Source organism: Hemitrygon akajei, chromosome 32, assembly GCF_048418815.1.
Source record: "Hemitrygon akajei chromosome 32, sHemAka1.3, whole genome shotgun sequence".
In the NCBI taxonomy this organism is placed as follows: Eukaryota; Metazoa; Chordata; class Chondrichthyes; order Myliobatiformes; family Dasyatidae; genus Hemitrygon; species Hemitrygon akajei.
In genome coordinates, this window is record NC_133155.1 from 25,871,517 (window position 1) to 25,888,421 (window position 16,905).

Consider the following 16,905-nt stretch of genomic DNA (forward strand, 5'->3'; position numbering starts at 1 on the left):
CTAGCAAAGCAAAACAAATTACAGTTGGTGTAAGATAAAAATGTAAATATAGAGGAACATAGGAAATGCTACATTTTTCCACCTTCGAACTCTGGATCAACCAACTTTGAGAAGGTGATATTCCATTAAACATAGGTCTTGTCATTTGTCATACCATTAAAGAGCTAAATCAGTGGACTTCCAGATGGAGGGCAAAATGCACCTTCAAAAAGCATGTCAAACACTTCAGTTTTGTGAAGTTTAATTAGTGTCCAAGAGATATTAAGAAATTATTAATATTAATACTTAGTTACTCTCTACTCAACCTGCAATAGGATGGTAGGTTAGAGGATGATGGGAGTTTGGGGTTGGTGGGTAAAGGTCATGGATATTTAGAAACACGCTATAAACTAGTGGGGATCTTCCCAGTCTCTTTGCAAAGTTAAGTAAAGCCACAACCATTCTTGGTCTGCCAACGTACACAGTCGAAGTGCTCTCGTGGAAAATATTTACTCAGGGAATGAGTCAGTGAGAGAAAATTGCATTTATTTTAATATAAATAAGCAAATGTACCTTAAATTATCTTCCTCCTCACAGTCATGGCCTTCTCCAAGGTAATTCTCTTGATGCTAAAGTCAACATAGTCTGATAAAATGAAATTTCTTTGCAAATTATACAATGAAAGATTTATTAGCAGTGTCACTATATCAACACATGCTTGTCATAGTTGGTGGTTCTGATTTTTTGATTCAGCCTGTGATCAGCTGTCTTTGGGAGTGGTGGCAATATTCGGGCCTTCTCATAGTTCCTCATCCAATGCCGTTCAATCTATCTGCAATGCACTGGAAGTCCCTCACATCCAGATCCGATGGAAGCATCATCCCATGGACAACAGGGACTCCTTCTACACCAACTTTTATCCTGACTATTCCTCACTGAGCTATGCCATTCTGGACCTTGTGCAGTTTCTAAAATGGCGGACGGCCACAGTAGTTTATGACGATAGCACTGGTAAGTCAAGATCTGGGCTCGTGACTAAATGGAGGGGGGTGCGTATGAAATAGAGAGTGGATGGAAATCAGAGAATGCAATCATAAAACAACATGGCACTTCTACTCATCATGTCTTTGTTGGGTCTTTGAAAAAGAACAAATTACCAGCCTCATATTTACTTAATTGCTTTTCAGATATTTATTTCCTTTGAAAAGTTATTATTGAAACTGCTTCCATTATTTCAGAGCATAACAATGCACCATGTCCCTAATTACTGCCCTCCTACTGCCAGCAGCTGTTTGCCTTTCCAGTCAAAGTTTATCATGTGTTTTTATCGCCACTGTTTCAATCAACCCTTAGCCTTGCTACCCCAAAGATCGGCTATCTTGAGTCTCTTGGCTTAGTTGAATTCTGTCATTCCTCACCCATTTCAACAATTCACTTCTCCCCTTTCATCCTTCTCAAAACATAATACAAAGTTGAAAATAAATTTATTATCAAAGTACCTTAATGTCACTATATACCACCCAGCGATTCATTTTCTTGTGGACATTTACAGTTTAAGAAAGAAGTACAATATAATCAACAAAAAGCGAAGCGTTCTTCTGATAATTGGCCACAATACTCCAGATATGGATTTATAGTTTTTTTCAATTTATAGCACTACATCTTGCTTTTATATTAAAAAAAAACCTACATTGGTACTTCTAAAAGAATTTCAGATCTTTTTAATAGATATTTCACCCTGATGTTAGTAAGGATGTGCACGTCCATGTCCAAGTCTCTCAATCTAAATCCCTCTATTTCCTCCCCTTGTTCTTCTTACCACAATGAATAATTTTGCATTTCTCCACATTACGTTCACCCGTTGAGTGGCTGACCAGTTCCCTAGTCTGCCATTGCCATCCAACTCTCCATTGCTAGCCTTCTCACTCAGTACTCATTTTCCTGAGTTTTGTGCGGGCACAATATTCCCAAGAACATGCCGTTAACAGATCAAAGAGTGCATTCGTCCTAATACTGAACACTAGAGTTCACATTATGCCAGCTGTAAAAGAAGTGTTCACCATTACCTTCCATTTTCAGTCCCTTACGCATTCATCCATCGTCCTTAATTTCATGAGGTTCAATTTTGCCAACATGGGCTACCTTATCAAATGTCTTCAGAAGGTCTATGTACAAATCAGTTGGACTACCTTTGTCATCATTTCATCAAGTCCTAACCATCCCACACATATTTTGAAAGCTTGTATACTAAACATACAAATATATAAAACAAGGGAAGGTTCAGGACACTCAGCATCCTCCCCCAAGCCTTCTCCGCTATAAAATGAGATTCTCTGATCTTCCTGCAACCTCTGATCTGCATTCCTGTATACCCCTGCTTATTTTTCACCTACCTATTCCCAATTTTCTCTGCTTTTGTCATTGACGTATTCAAAGTCAACTTTCCAGAGCCCTTTGAAAAGCGTGCCAAAGATTCATGACCATCTTAAAAACAAAAATGCCTAATTTCTGTTCAGTGTTTAAAGAATGACCTCGGTTTCTAGATTCTCTCTCACATCCTTTCCACGTCTTCTCAGGATCCTCTATGTTTCACTTAAATCCTCTCTCACTGTGCTAAAGTCTAGCAGGTACAAGCCTAACCTGTCCAATATGTCCTCAAAAGACAGCTCTGAACCTCAGATTTCTCTTTCATATTAGCTGTAATTGAATGCTGCCTTTGCCTCTGATGTATTCCTTTCCCAGTCTATTATTTGCCTTGAGCTTGGACTTTTACTGTAATAGAGCCTGATCCTTATCATGAGTTATCCTTCCTCCATTATTTAAATCTCAGGTATTTAGTCATCCTGGAAACTGAAGCAGTTAATACCCTTTCATTCTTGTTGAATTATACTCTTTTCCCAAACCATGAACTCTTTGAAGGACACCTATTGTAGGTATCCTGTTTTAATCATTTAATTTGATTAAAATCCACTTTTACTAAATCCCATTCTCAGTGTTTAAGCTCTTCATTTACATTTACACTTGATTTCATCTTTTCATTTTCAGTAAATGCAATGATATTAAATCAATATTTCACATTGGTATAATCTCCAAATGCCGTAATTGTATCGTTTCATTTCACAAAACAAGATGAATCAATGCTTCTGTCAACATTAGCCAAATGGAATAGGATTGAATCCAATGCCAATCCTTAACCTGTTCATTATTTCTGGAATACTATCTCCTCTTTACTCTTCATACTGCTATCTTCTTAATGTCTCCTCATAAATTGAAGTCATCATTAGCATTACCCTAAATAACTTGTATTATTTTGTAACTCCCCACAAACTTCCTTCTCTGCCTCTTTCCCACTATTTGATTTTCCCATTGCTCAATGCTTCTCCTGAGTCCTTCAACGCCTGCCAAATAGATTCTGTCTTGCATGCCCGTCACTATCATTCTTATGCCGCCTTTCTAACAGTATCCTTCATTAATTGACTTGTTCCTCCTACCGTGTTTTTTCCCCAATTTTGGCTTTCCTGAATACATTATATTCAATGTTAATTCCTGCACTTATTTTACCCAGGTTCCCATTTTCAGCTCTTTTGGGATTCCCCCATAATTAAGACTCCATAACACAACAATCCAGTTCTGCAGGCTCTGTATGCTTGTTTGCATGCACTTTAATCTTACTCAATCCCACATTTCTTTCTTCCTCAGTCTCTGACTTTTCCTTATTTTTATATAAAGGTCTGTATTCTAATGTTATTACTTTCTCAAGGTAACCCGTTTCATTCTGGTGTTTTCCCACTGATAAATTATTCTAATCCAAGGGTTCCCAACTTGGAGTCCACATATCCCTTGGTTAATGGTAAGGGTCCATAACATATATAATGTTGGGAACCCCTGTTCTAATCCCTCACCATTGAAGATAATGGTCCCATTATCTTCTGATGGATTGAGATGGGAAAACTACTATCCCATTCCCTGTTTCAATGCCCCATGAATCTGAAGCTTCTGCACTGTTTCCCCAGCCTTGCATAAACATGTCTTATCTTTTATTTCCTATTCCTACCAGCATACAACACAGGAGATGATTGAAAATGTTGTTACTTCTAAGGTTCTCTCTTGTATTTCCACCTTGTGACATACTCCCTGGAGGGTCTCGACATATATTTTTATTTATTCTGGTTTGATAACATTGGAATGCAGATTTTTCCAAGAATGTTCATTCATCCACTGGCATTGGTGAGGCACTTCAAATATGAATTACCGAAACTCTAAGGCATTCCCCTTTCTGTTCTTGGTTTAGAAAACCCAGAACACTAAAGCTCAGTACAGGACCTTTGACCCATGATTTTGTGCCGATCTGTTAAACTACTCTAATATCAATCTAACTGTTCTCTCCTACAATTTTTTCTATTTTTCATGTGCCTGTTTAAGAGCTTCTTAAATGCCCCTAATGTATCTGCCTCTACCACCAATTTGGCAGGGTGTTCCACACACTTACTATGCTCTGTGTTTAAAAAAAATAACCCTGACACCACACCCACCATTCTTCCCGCCAATCACCTTAAAATTATGCCCCCTGATATTAGCTGTTTCCACCCTGGGATAAAGTCTGTCATGGTCCACTTGCCAGTTGCATCTTAACAAACACCTCTGGGAGAGCATGGGACATAATAAATGAACATTGTCATGTTCACCTTACAACACCTAAAATAGGATCTTGGTGAAACCATACTTGGAGCCTTGTTTGTGCTTGGAGTATTGTCTTCAATATTAGTTGTATTACCTATATGTGCTGCATATTAGAAAACATGACTGTACTGAACGAAATGCTCCAGTGAGGTGAATTATGTGCCAAAATGTAGTTGTCCTGTATTCCAAATCTACGACTGAAAGTGCATCGGATTTTGTAAACTCTGAGGAAGTAACTTCCTTTTTAAATTGAACGACAGCAAATAAAGCACTCTTTTGAACTTTGTCACCCAAAGGGTAATTAGAATCTGGAACATAAAGTCTGAGTGAGAGGTGGAAGCATTCATGCGGTATCTAGATGAGTACTTGAATCATGAAAACAGAAAGGTGATGTTAAATGGGACAAATATGGACGGGTATCTGATGGTAAATATGAACACAGTGGGCAAAAAGGCTTATTTCTGTGTTCTATAACTAACTTAGATTGTAATATAAGATTCATGTAAAACAGATGATTCTGAAACTGTTATGTTAAACAATGAGGGAGCAGAGGAGAGGACGAGGCAAATTGTAAACTCAATTTGCTGGGACATACTGCACATCAGAAATAGCTTTTCTGCTTTATTATTGAAGGTCTCATACGTTTGCAAGAGTTGATAACAGCTCCCTCCAGGTACAATATCCGGCTAAAGATTCGCCAGCTTCCCATTGACTCAAGCGATGCCAGGCCTCTCTTGAAGGAGATGAAACGAGGCAGGGAGTTCCGCATTATATTCGACTGCAGCTACACGATGGCTGCTCAGATCCTGAAACAAGTAAGTTCCATTCACTGTAGCTGTGCCTTTGTACTGGTGTTTATATTAACTCTCTGCAGGGCATGATATGTTGAATGCTGAATGCTGTGTCAACAAAATCAGCAGTGGAGTCTTGTTTCGGGTTGTGTAATTTTGTGTTTGCTCTGTTAATTGTGTTTACTTTCACTGTTGTTAGCGGCGTTCTGTAACTTTGAAACTTGTGTTTGTTCTGAGCAGACTGTGTATCAACACTGTTTTAGCGCACATTTCAGCATGATAGGAACCATTCCTGGCAGGGGTCCTACCCTTTGGTGGGTACTTCCAGTTTCTATTCATCCTGGCATGGCTGGTACTTCTCTGACATCATTTATACACATGATATTAATATTGTGTGCAACGTTTATCTCTGCCTTCCCAATAAGAAGCTGGAGCAATACTGTGTGATCAATGACTTTTGCTTTCAGGATCAAGTTCACAAAGATAGTTGACTGGACGTCTTGAATTATAGGATCTCAAGAGGGATAGAAGCGTGTAGATCTCTGTGCCTGAAATTTCAGTTTAGTGTCAGTCATTTTCCTAAGAAATCTCACGCTGCAAGATGGGAAACGAGTCAATGGTGTTAGGGGCTCGAGAGCTTCAGACTTGCAATAAAAAAGACATTTTTCCTACAGGATTTTCAAAATCTTTTTCAAATCCATATTTATTGTCTTATGCTGAAAGCTATGTTTACTATGTTGAATAGAGGATCCTTGCGCAAGTGTAATAGAAGCAATTACTGGTCAGTTTCCAATGGCCTCAAAATGGGTTAATCAAGAAAGCAGTAAACTCTGGTTTCTCTTTGGATTGTATAAATCTCTTGTCTTTCACTAAACATTTTAGTCAGTGTCATAATTGAAATAAAAATGAATTGAAATCACTAAAATTAACTTTCTCAGTTAATTTAAAAATTTTCAAAACCTTTTGCAAGGTTAGTGTCTTTGCAAACTAATACTTGAGTGTTTGCAGTTAGAGTCTGCAATATTCTAAGTTAGCTGAAACTCACAGCAGTGTTTCATCTATCTGGGCCAAACCAAGTTTTTTTTTGCTTTCTAGGCTTTTTTCAAGCTAGTACGAGTGATTATGGAAACACATTGTAGTACAGACGACTAAATACTGAAAGTTCTGCACTGATTTTACTAATTTTGCCATTGTTGTGTGAAATAAATAAAAGATGAGCTGAAGTTCAGGTTGAAATGTATTTCCACAGATAAGTTTTAGAATCCTTGACAGGAAATTGGTAAGGAATTTTTTTGAAAGGGCGGAGAGCAGAGGCAAATGGCATCAGAGTGAAGAACTGGCATACTCGAGTGGAATGGCTTGAAAAAATTGCAATTCTCTTGCAATTCATAAGGATTTTTTAAAAAATTGTTAACCCCGCCACAAACATTGAATCAGATATCACAACTGAGGCAATAAGATTGCTGCAATTGGTCTTTGTGCCTTCGGGCTTGGAAAGGATGAGATAATCAAGACCTCATTGTCTTGACCATTCACCAGTTATTTTTGTGCACACACAGCCCAGTAATCTTTCCACACTTGTCTGAGATTACATGTAATGCCTGCTTTGCATATAGAGCTGAAACCTTATATGGGCGTGGAGAATAAAAATGAAAAGGATTGGAAACCTTCTGCATGTGTCTCTCTGGCACTTTAGGAGAAACGCTTACTCTCTAACACTCTTTTCTCTTCTTTCTAGGCAATGGCAATGGGGATGATGACCGAATATTACCACTACATTTTTACAACTTTGGTAATACATTTTGCTGTATTATCTGATTGTAACCACTGGTTATGAAAATTGTATTCTATTTGTTTCCTCTATCAAGCAAATCTTAAACATGTAACGTATAGAATATATGCATTCATACCTTCTAGCTGTCTGGTACTACTGAAAGCTAGATAGTCCAAATCAGGAAGGGGTCTTACTAGAGCTTAGTTTGGGAAATAAACCTGGATCAGATGATCGAAGTTTGAGTAGGAGGTGAATTTGGAAACTGTATCGGAATTCTGCAAATTCTTTGATGGTTATGGATAAGAATAAGGATAAGTCTGGACCACGGAAGAGTGTGTAAGTGGTAATTTCAGCAGTGTGAGAAAAAAGCTGCAGAACAACTGGATAAGTCCACGTCTGACGTAGAAGTCATTTATCGGCCAGCTGATTCAAATGCAGAACCAACATGTCCCCATGAGGGAGAGAGACAGGTACGGCAAGGTTGGAGAACGTTGGATGAAAAGTGACATAAATTTCAGTCAAAAAGGAAAAGGAAGCAAAAAGTTTAGGAAGCTGAAGTTGGGTAGGATATTTGAGGGTTAGAAATGAAGTAGGAAAGAACATAAACAGGAAATCAGATGGACCAAGAGGGGCTATGAGATGTCCATGGGGTGTTTGATTAAGTAGAACCCCAAGATGTTTTATATATGCATTCAAAGCAAGAGATTAGCTAAGGAGAGGATGGAACCTCTCAAAGATAAAGAAGGGAATTTGTGTCTGGAGCCAGAAGAAGTGTGCAGGATTTAAAATGAGTACTTCGCATTGATATTCTCCAGAGGTGACTTGGAGAGTAGTGGGACCAGGAAGGAATATGTGAATACTTAGGGGCATGTTGATATCAAGAAGGAGGAGGTATTGGGTTTGCTGAAGACCTTTAAGGTATATACTTCCCCACGATCTGATAGGATCATCCCAGACGAGGAAGGAGATTGCTTGGGAATTAATGGTAATCACTGTAACCTCTTAAGCCACAGGTGAGGTCCCAGAGGACCAGCATATGGACAATATTTGTTCCAGAAAGGCAATAGAAGTCAAGAAGGAAATTATTGGCTAGAGAACATTACGACAGAAAGGGCTTTTATTCTGGCTGGAGGAAATACTTAAGACTTCAACAAAAATTAGGTGGGCTGATTAGTAAACTTGCAGAGGACACAAAAATGTTGAGGATAAAAAGTTGTGGATAATGAAGAATATTGAAATATAGATGGACAAATGTCATTTGGAATTTAGTCGTGGCAAGTGTGAGTTTATGTACATTGGGAGGTCAAACATAAGAGCAAGATATAGAGTAAATAGCAAGACCCTGGGAAAGCATTGAGGTACAGAGGAATCTTGAGTTACAAATACATAGCTCTGTGAAAGTAGCAACACAAGTCACCAAGGTGATAGAGAAGGCATGTGACATATTAGCCATTATTGGTTGGGCATTGAATATAAAAGTCAGGAGGTCATATTGCATCCAAATAAAATTTTGGCTTGGCCACAGAAGTAGTAATGTTTGCAGTTCTTCTTGCTGCTCTTCAGGAAGGACAGAGGGGTGTATAAACGGTTCACCAGGATGTTGCCTGGACCAGTGAGTATTAGCTGATGAGGAGAGGTTGGACAAACTTTGATTGTGTTCTCTGTAGTATCAGAAGTTCAGGAGCAACCTGACAGAAGCTTATACATTTCTGGGAGGCATCAATAGCTTAGATCATCAGAGTCAAACACCAGAGGGCATATTTTGAGGTGAGAGGAGGACGATTTAATGAAGATGTGTAGGACAATTTTTTTTTTACAGTCAGTAGTAGGTGTCTAGAGTACGTCATCAGGTGAAGTGGTGGAAGCAGATTCAGTAACAACATCTACGATACTAATAAAGTTACTGGAGGGGATTCTAAGGGGTAGACTCTGTCTTCATTTGGAAAGGCAAGGATTGATTATGGACAGTCAGCATGACTTTATGCATGGAAAGTCATGTGTGATGAATTAGATTGAGGGTTTTTAAAGAAGTAACCAAGAAGATTGATGAGGGCAGAGTTGTAGACATTGTCTATGTGGACTTCAGCAAGGCTTTAGATAGTCCCACATGGTAGGCTAGTCACCAAGGTTAGATCACATGGGATCTAGGTTGCAATTGGTGAAAAAATGACATGATGGATGAAGACAAATGGTAGTGGAGGGTTGTTTTAAAGATTTGAGTCCTGTGACCATTGGTGTGCTGTAGGTATCAGCGATGCATCCACTGCTCTTAGTTTTATATGTAGTTCGGAATATAGGTGTCATGATTAGTAAGACTGCAGATGACACCAGAATTGATAATGTCATGGGCAGTGAGTAATTGTGTCTAAGGATCTAGATCAACTGTAAAGTGTGCTCAGAGATGACAGATGGTGTTTAACTTGAATTAGAATGAAAGGATGCATTTTTGTGCCTCCCTTCATCGGTTGTGGCACGGAGTACAAAGGTTGGCATATCATGCCACAACTATACAAGACACTAGTGAGACCGCATCTGGAACACCGCATGCAGTCTGGTCAGCGTACATTAGGATGGATGTGATTAAGCTGGTAAATTGCAGAAAAGATTCACAAGGATGGTGCCATGACTGAAGGGCTTGAGTTATGAGGAGAGACTTAGGCTAGGGCTGTTCTCCATGGAGTAAAGGAGGCTGAGAGGTTGTTTTATAGAGGTTACAAATTCCTGAAGGGTATAAGTAAGATTGATTTTCTGTCTTTTTCTCATGGTTGGGGCACAGGCTTAAGGTGAGAAGGGAATGATTTAAGGAGGACATAAGAGGCAAGTTTTTATACAATGAACTGCCAGAGGAGAATGGGTACCATTACAATTTTTCAAAGACATTTGGGCAGGTACATGGGAAAGTTTCAAGACACGTGGACTAGGACTAACTTATGTCGGCATCTTGGTTGGCATGGATGAGTTGAGCTGAACAGCATGATTTCTTGATATAATGACGCTCCGGGGGTGGGGGGGTGGCGTGGTCGACAGCCCACCCCTGCATTTCGAATGACCCGTGCTGTTTACTGTACTTGTGTTAAAATGCTTTTGTGGGAAGTTCTACTTCACTTATTGTTACATTTTAGCCTGGGTTATATAGTTATTCGCTTGTGTATTTGTGGGTCACCCTGACTGTAACCGGGGTATGTGATGGTCACCTACCCCTGTCTGGTATGATACTGGTTGGGTTCACTCTCTGGGTCATGGTGACCGGTCTGTTTTGTGTTTCTCACAGTAACATGGTTGTTGAATTTAACGAGTCTCCTCGTCTGTCTTTATGGACCAAATGCTCGCCACAATATATTACTCTGGTCTATAACATTTGAAAGTTAAGCCCAAGTGAATTACAAAATATATTCAATACTTAAAAGTTACAGTTTTATTTCTCTGAAGTGAGCCGCTGACATTTAGTTTAGATTTTACATTTTATTTGCGGTTCAGTGTGTTTATGATTAGTTTAAACATTTTTTCCCCTCTTTGACTATGATTAAATATGAGGAAATCATTCTCACTCTCCATTCATGATGAACTACGTCTTTGAAATGGCTGGACATAGTTTCTAACAGAGTATCGACTGTAAAATTAAGTTGTTTAAAATCCACCACCTGCTCTGTATTGAAAGTGAAGCAAGAGTATAACCGGTTTTTATTATGTGTTGCATCTGCAAGACTAGAAATTCAGGCCAAACAACCTGATGGCATGAATTCTGTGAAAGCAAACCAAGAAAATGTTCTGTTTATTTGCCAGAGGTGATCTGAGTAACCGTGCTTTGATCACAAAATTCTGTCCAACTGCACTTCCCCACCTGCCAAAGAAGATGATTGTTTTCTTCCAGCAAATAACAAAACAACCATCTGGAACCCATCTTGTGTAACAAGGACACATACTCCATGTCGGAGTTCGCCAACAATGGGAGGAAAAAATCATTTTGTGAAAGTTCAATTCCAATCATTGTACAAGCCATGGCAGACACCATTCATGTGTATCTCATCATATGACAGATTCTGTTCATTCCTATTTTACAAAAACTGTTCTCACAGATACATACAGTATATATTTCACATTTTAGTTTAATATTTTTGAAGACACTGAAGTAAATTATCTGCTCTCCCAGTGTGATTGAATCACTAAACCAGTCTCAAATTTCAGAAACTAAACATAAATCATTTTTGGTTGAGGAAGCTGCTCCTGTCCCTCAACTCGATAACTGCATGTGATCCAAACACTGGAGGACTCTATGTTTCTAATTATCTACTTCTCGTTAATCGTCTGTTTACTCTATGTAAGCAACTATTATTAGCTACAGTGAGATGTGATAGAAAGTTTGAAATATATGAAGGGTTTTTGAAAAAAGTATATAAAAATGATAAATACGAGAGATTTTGCTGTTAGTGGAAATCCAAAGCAACACACACAAGATGCTGGAGAAACTCAGCAGGTAAGGCAGCATCCATGGAAATGAAAAAAATGTAAAAATGATGCTCTTAATTATTTGTGTGTGGTGAAGAGATGCTAAATGTTGGGAGTGGTGGGTCTTGTATGTAAATGGAGGTATAAAATCCATCATGACATTCAAAGTGAAATTTGAATTTGTTTTCATATCCATAAGCACAGCTGTATTGAAAAATGTACTTGTAGTATTATCACAGTCAAATAAAATCAGAGATTTGTAACATTCATAAAGAAAAACACAAGTTAAACATAAAAACATTAAACATAAACAAACAATGTGCTCAGATTGGACATTCTATTGTTAGACAGAGTAAATCATTTGGGTTTTGCAGTTTGCTTCACTAATTGTCATTAATAAGTTTAATCCTGACTTCAGAAAGGTGCTGGGAGATTGTGAAATTTTATGCTTCATGTTGCACTTGAGGTAAATGACATAGAGGCATTTAAAGAACAGTTAGGTTTGAGGGGAAGAATTTAACAGAAACCGGAGGAGCAGCCTTTTCATCCACAGGGTGGTCAGTATAAGGAATGAACTGCCATAGAAAATGATTCAGATTGGTACACAATATGATACTTAATAGAGACTGGTACAGGTACATGGAAAGGAATGGTTTAGAGAAATGGAAGACCAAACACAGGCCAACAGTCTGCTTTGTTCCTTACACGGGAGTCTGGGTCAGCATGGGCCTGAGATTGTGCCTTCTTCCTGATGGCAGTAGTGAAAAGAGAGCGTGGCCTGAATTGTGGAGGTCCTTAATGATGGTTGCTGCTTTCCTGTGACAGTGCTCCATGTAGATGTGCTGGGTAGTAGGGAGAGATTTGCCAGTGATGACTGAGTTGTATCCGTTACTTTTTACAGGCATTTCCTACAAGGTAATTTGTGCTTCCATACCAGGCTGCGATGCAGTCAACCAATTTTCTCTCTATCACACATCCATAGAAGTTCATCAAAGTTTTAGATAATGTGCCAAATCTTCACAAATTTCAAAAAAAGTTCAGGTGCTGTTGTGTTTTTATCATAATAGCACTTACCTGCTGGTGCCAGGACAGTTTCTCTGAAATGATAACACTAGGAATTTAAAGTTGCTGACACTTTCTACCTCTGATCCCCTCATGAACCCTTGATTTCCTCTTTCTGAAGTCAATAATCAGCCCCTTGATCTCACTGATGTTGAGTGAGAAGATGTTGTTATGGTACCACTCAGCCAGATTTTCAGTCTCCCTCCTATATGCTGACTCGTCACCATTTTCAATTCGGCCAGTGACAGTGGTGTCATCGGCAAACTTAAATATACCATTGGAGCTCTGCGTAGCCTCGCAATCATCGGCGTAAAGCAAGTAGAGGCGGGGGCTAAGTGTATAGACTTGATGCGTACTTGTGCTGAGGGAGACTGCGGCAGGGATGATGTCACCAATCTGAACCGCAGGTGAGGAAATCAAGGATCAAGTTACAGAAGGATGTACTTGAGGCCAAGGACTTGGAGGTTAATGATTAGTTTTGAGGGGATGACGGTATTGAATGCCGAGCTGTAGTTAATGAAGAGTATCCTGATGTATGCACCTTCACTGGCCAGAGTTGAGTGAACAGCCATTGAAATGATGGTAGGCAAATTGAAGCAGATCCAAGTTGCTCATCAGGCAGGAGTTGGCATCTTCCATCTGGGCCAGATTGCCCTTCTGAAGGACGCTCTCACGTCAGCCTCAGTGACTAAAGTCACAGTGTCGTCAGGGGCTGTGAGAGTTTGTGAATGTTTTGATGGTCAAAGTGAGCATAGAAGGCTTATCTGGGAGTGAAGCCTTGATGTCACCTGGTTTCACTTTGTAGGAGATGATAGCATTCAAGCCATGCCTCAGCTATCGAGCATCCATCAGTGATTCAAGTTTGGTTGGAAATGGCACTTTGCATGTGAACTGACTTTTTGGAGATTGTCCCTGAACCTCTTGTATTTAACTTGATCGCCACACCTGAAAGCTGTCGATCTGGTTCTCATCAGTTTTCAGATCTCATGTCTCGTCCAGGGCTTCTGTTAGGGAAGACACTGAATGATTTTGTGAGGACCTATGGCTGTTTTTATGAAGTCCGTGATGACCGGAGTTTATTCGTTCAGATTCTCTGAAGAGTCCTTGAACATGACCCAGTCTGCTAACTCCGAGCAATCCCATAGCCACTTCTCAGCCTCCTGCGTCTACCTCTTTGTTGTCCTCATCTCTGGATGCTTGCTCTTTAGCCTATGCCTGTATGCAGGTAGGAGGAGGATAGTAAAGTGATCAGATTTCCTGAAATGCCATCTAGGCATTTCCAATCATAGTGTAACAATGTTAGAGTGTGTTGGGACCCCTGGTGCTGCAGACAATATGTTAATGATAATTAGGCAGCGTTTTCTTTAAGAAGTGTGATTGAAGTCCCTGACGGTTACTTGAAAGGTGTCAGGGTAGTCTATTTCTTGTTCGCTAATCGCGACATTCAGGGCGTTGAGTGCTGCTTATTCATTAGGTGCTTAAAATGGTAATTAGAGAATTTCAGGCAATCCAATTTCACACACTGTAGGGATTAAACATAAATAAGATAGAAAGAGATAATAGTCTGGAAATACAATACTCGTAATCAGCAAGATCGCCTGCTAATTTACTAGGTGTATCTAAACAATGGTGCGAACTATCCCTCTTTCTTATAGGCAGCAGAGCAAAGGACTGTTTAAATGTATCCTGGTGAAAGCTGAGACCCAGGCTTTATGTTAAAGTTAGTAAGTGCATGCTGTCGCATTAGCCCATCGAGACCCCTCTCATTCTTGGGGTTATCCCTATTCCAATGAGTCTTACAATGCTGGTTTAATGTAGGTGTATATGTACAGTATGTTATAATTAGGTTCAGCTCAATATATTGTTGAGATCAAAAACCACTTGAAATATATCGGAAATAATGTAATCACGAAGGCAACCTAATTCATGCCCACAGTTTCATTGGAGAATGTCACACAATCCAGTTTCAAACCATTTAGGAGGGTGTTGGCTTAAATAAGTTCATTGCCTGCAATTTAATTAATGATCTGTGTATGGTCTATGGTAGATGTCATGATCTGTTGAAATTGGCTTTAACCTGCACCGACTGCTTAGGATATGTGATAGGGAGTGAATTGTCTTGGGAATCAAGAGCAGCACAGAGAGTATTAGGAATGCCTTTGGGGAAAATCTGCTTGTGTCATGACAGTTCAAGGGACAGTCAGTGATGATCTAAATTAGGACAATCTTATTTAGCATTCATCAGCATCGTACTTGTTATCAGATGAGATGTCACCTTTGTTCTAGAGCAAGGAACCCAGGGATATTCTTGTATTCAGCAATAACACTGATTGAACTCAGACTGTAGTTTCAGAATCATATTCTGTGATTTGGTGAAAGAGTTTGAGAATCGGACTCATAGGCTCCAATTCCTCAGTCTGAGAAAGTAAATAGATGCTAAATCATTGATAACAGTGATAGTCTTTCCTCTCTCTCTAACATTATTCTTTTGCACATCACAACACTGATTGACTTTATTAATCTTTTGCACTAAATTTTCCTACTCGATTTTAAAAAACTATTTGGAATTTGCACTTGAGTTGTGTGTGTGTGTGTGTGTGTGTGTGTGTGTGTGTGTGTGTGTGTGTGTGTGTGTGTGTGTGTGTGTGTGTGTGTGTGTGTGTGTGTGTGTGTGTGTGTGTGTGTGTGTGTGTCACCCTGCATTAATTCCATCCAAATATTTCCTTGAGTCAGATTATCACAAATATTTCCCTTTAGATAATGTATTAAGATAAAAGTATAAATACAAAATAATGTAAGCTACTAACAGTGATCCTCTGTGAGGGACATGAGCAATGCTTTCCTCATGATGGGAAGATCCTCTCCTTAGCTGAATATGCGGAATATTTTCACCTATGTGGAACATCTTCAAGGAGCGATGTCTCAAAAAGGAGGCATCCATCATTGAGGACCCCCCACCACCCAGGACATGCCCTCTTCTCACTGCTACCTTCTGGAAGGAGGTACAGAAGCCTGAAGGCACACACTCAATGATTCAAGAACAACTTCTTCCCCTTTGCCATCAATTTCTGAATGGGCATTGAACCCATGAACACTACCTCACTACTTTTAATTTTTATTATTGCACTACATATTTAATTTTTTATATATATATATTACACACACACACTTACTGTGATCAATGTTTTTTTCTCTATGATTGTGTGTTGTATTATACTGATGCTGCAAAGACAACAAATTTCACAACATATGCTGGCGATATTAAACCTGATTCTGATTCTGAATATTTTGTTTAGCTCCAATGCAAATTACCTCACGGTCTGTCACAGCTCATCAACAATATATCTATGGTACCAAGATTGTTCCTTTACATTTTTTGCTGCAGGGCGGTTGAAGCTTCCTCTACTTGCGTCTTTCTTTAATGTGGTTCCACAGAACCAGACTCATGGGTGGAAATGAATTGGACTTTTATATTAAACTGAACATTTTAGAGTGATCCCACGCTGATAGTCAAAGCATTGTGTTCAGGCGATTGGCGCTGATTCAGAAGCTGCTGCCAGCTGGCACCACTGAATACTCCCCTTTGAATAGGAAGCATGGCAGGTGGATTTTAAATGGCACCTTAACCCTTATAGAGCTCGTTTTGTCAGATGTCTGTGCAGTTCTGGAATTGTATATCATGGATTTAGAAATTATTAGAAAACAAAAGGAGCAATTCTAAGAGAGAAATATGTGTTCTTTTTTATTTGCTGTTTGGGAGTTTTTTTAATAGGGAGTATAAAGCAATCATTTTGAAAGATAGGGGCAGTTGCTTGGTGAAGTGTAGCCTTTTAAGATAACATAAGCACAGTACTATAGATATGCAGAATGATTCTTTGCTATGTTCTAGGTAGGGGCTCAATGGGCTCCTACTTGATGATCAAATGCCTGGGAGCAATGGCAAGGAATTATTAAAAATAAAATCACTCGGTTTAGGAGAAATCACAAGTAAACCTCGATGACTTTGAAAATCCTGAACTGGGATATTAGCCTTGCTATTGCCTTCCCACTTGCGCGTTTATTGCCAACATTTGACATTCATTATTCTTCCCCTCTGCTGTCCCATCCTTTGGATGAAGCTTCCCATGATTATACAGAAGCTCAGGCATCTGCTCTAATCCTTACACCTTCCTT

At 39.3% G+C, this 16,905-nt stretch overlaps 1 protein-coding gene across 2 annotated transcripts in view; it reads left to right on the top strand.

Moving 5' to 3' along the window:
• LOC140719685 (glutamate receptor ionotropic, kainate 3) overlaps positions 1-16,905 on the top strand; it is a 554,019-nt gene that overhangs the window by 190,705 nt on the left and 346,409 nt on the right. The window contains exons 3-5 of one of the 2 annotated variants that reach the window (XM_073034483.1): positions 733-990; positions 5,293-5,474; positions 7,189-7,242. In XM_073034483.1, coding sequence (XP_072890584.1) covers positions 733-990; positions 5,293-5,474; positions 7,189-7,242 — 494 coding nt within the window. Of the gene's footprint in view, positions 1-732; positions 991-5,270; positions 5,475-7,188; positions 7,243-16,905 lie in introns of those variants that run through there. The other variant, XM_073034485.1, reaches the window with a different exon arrangement.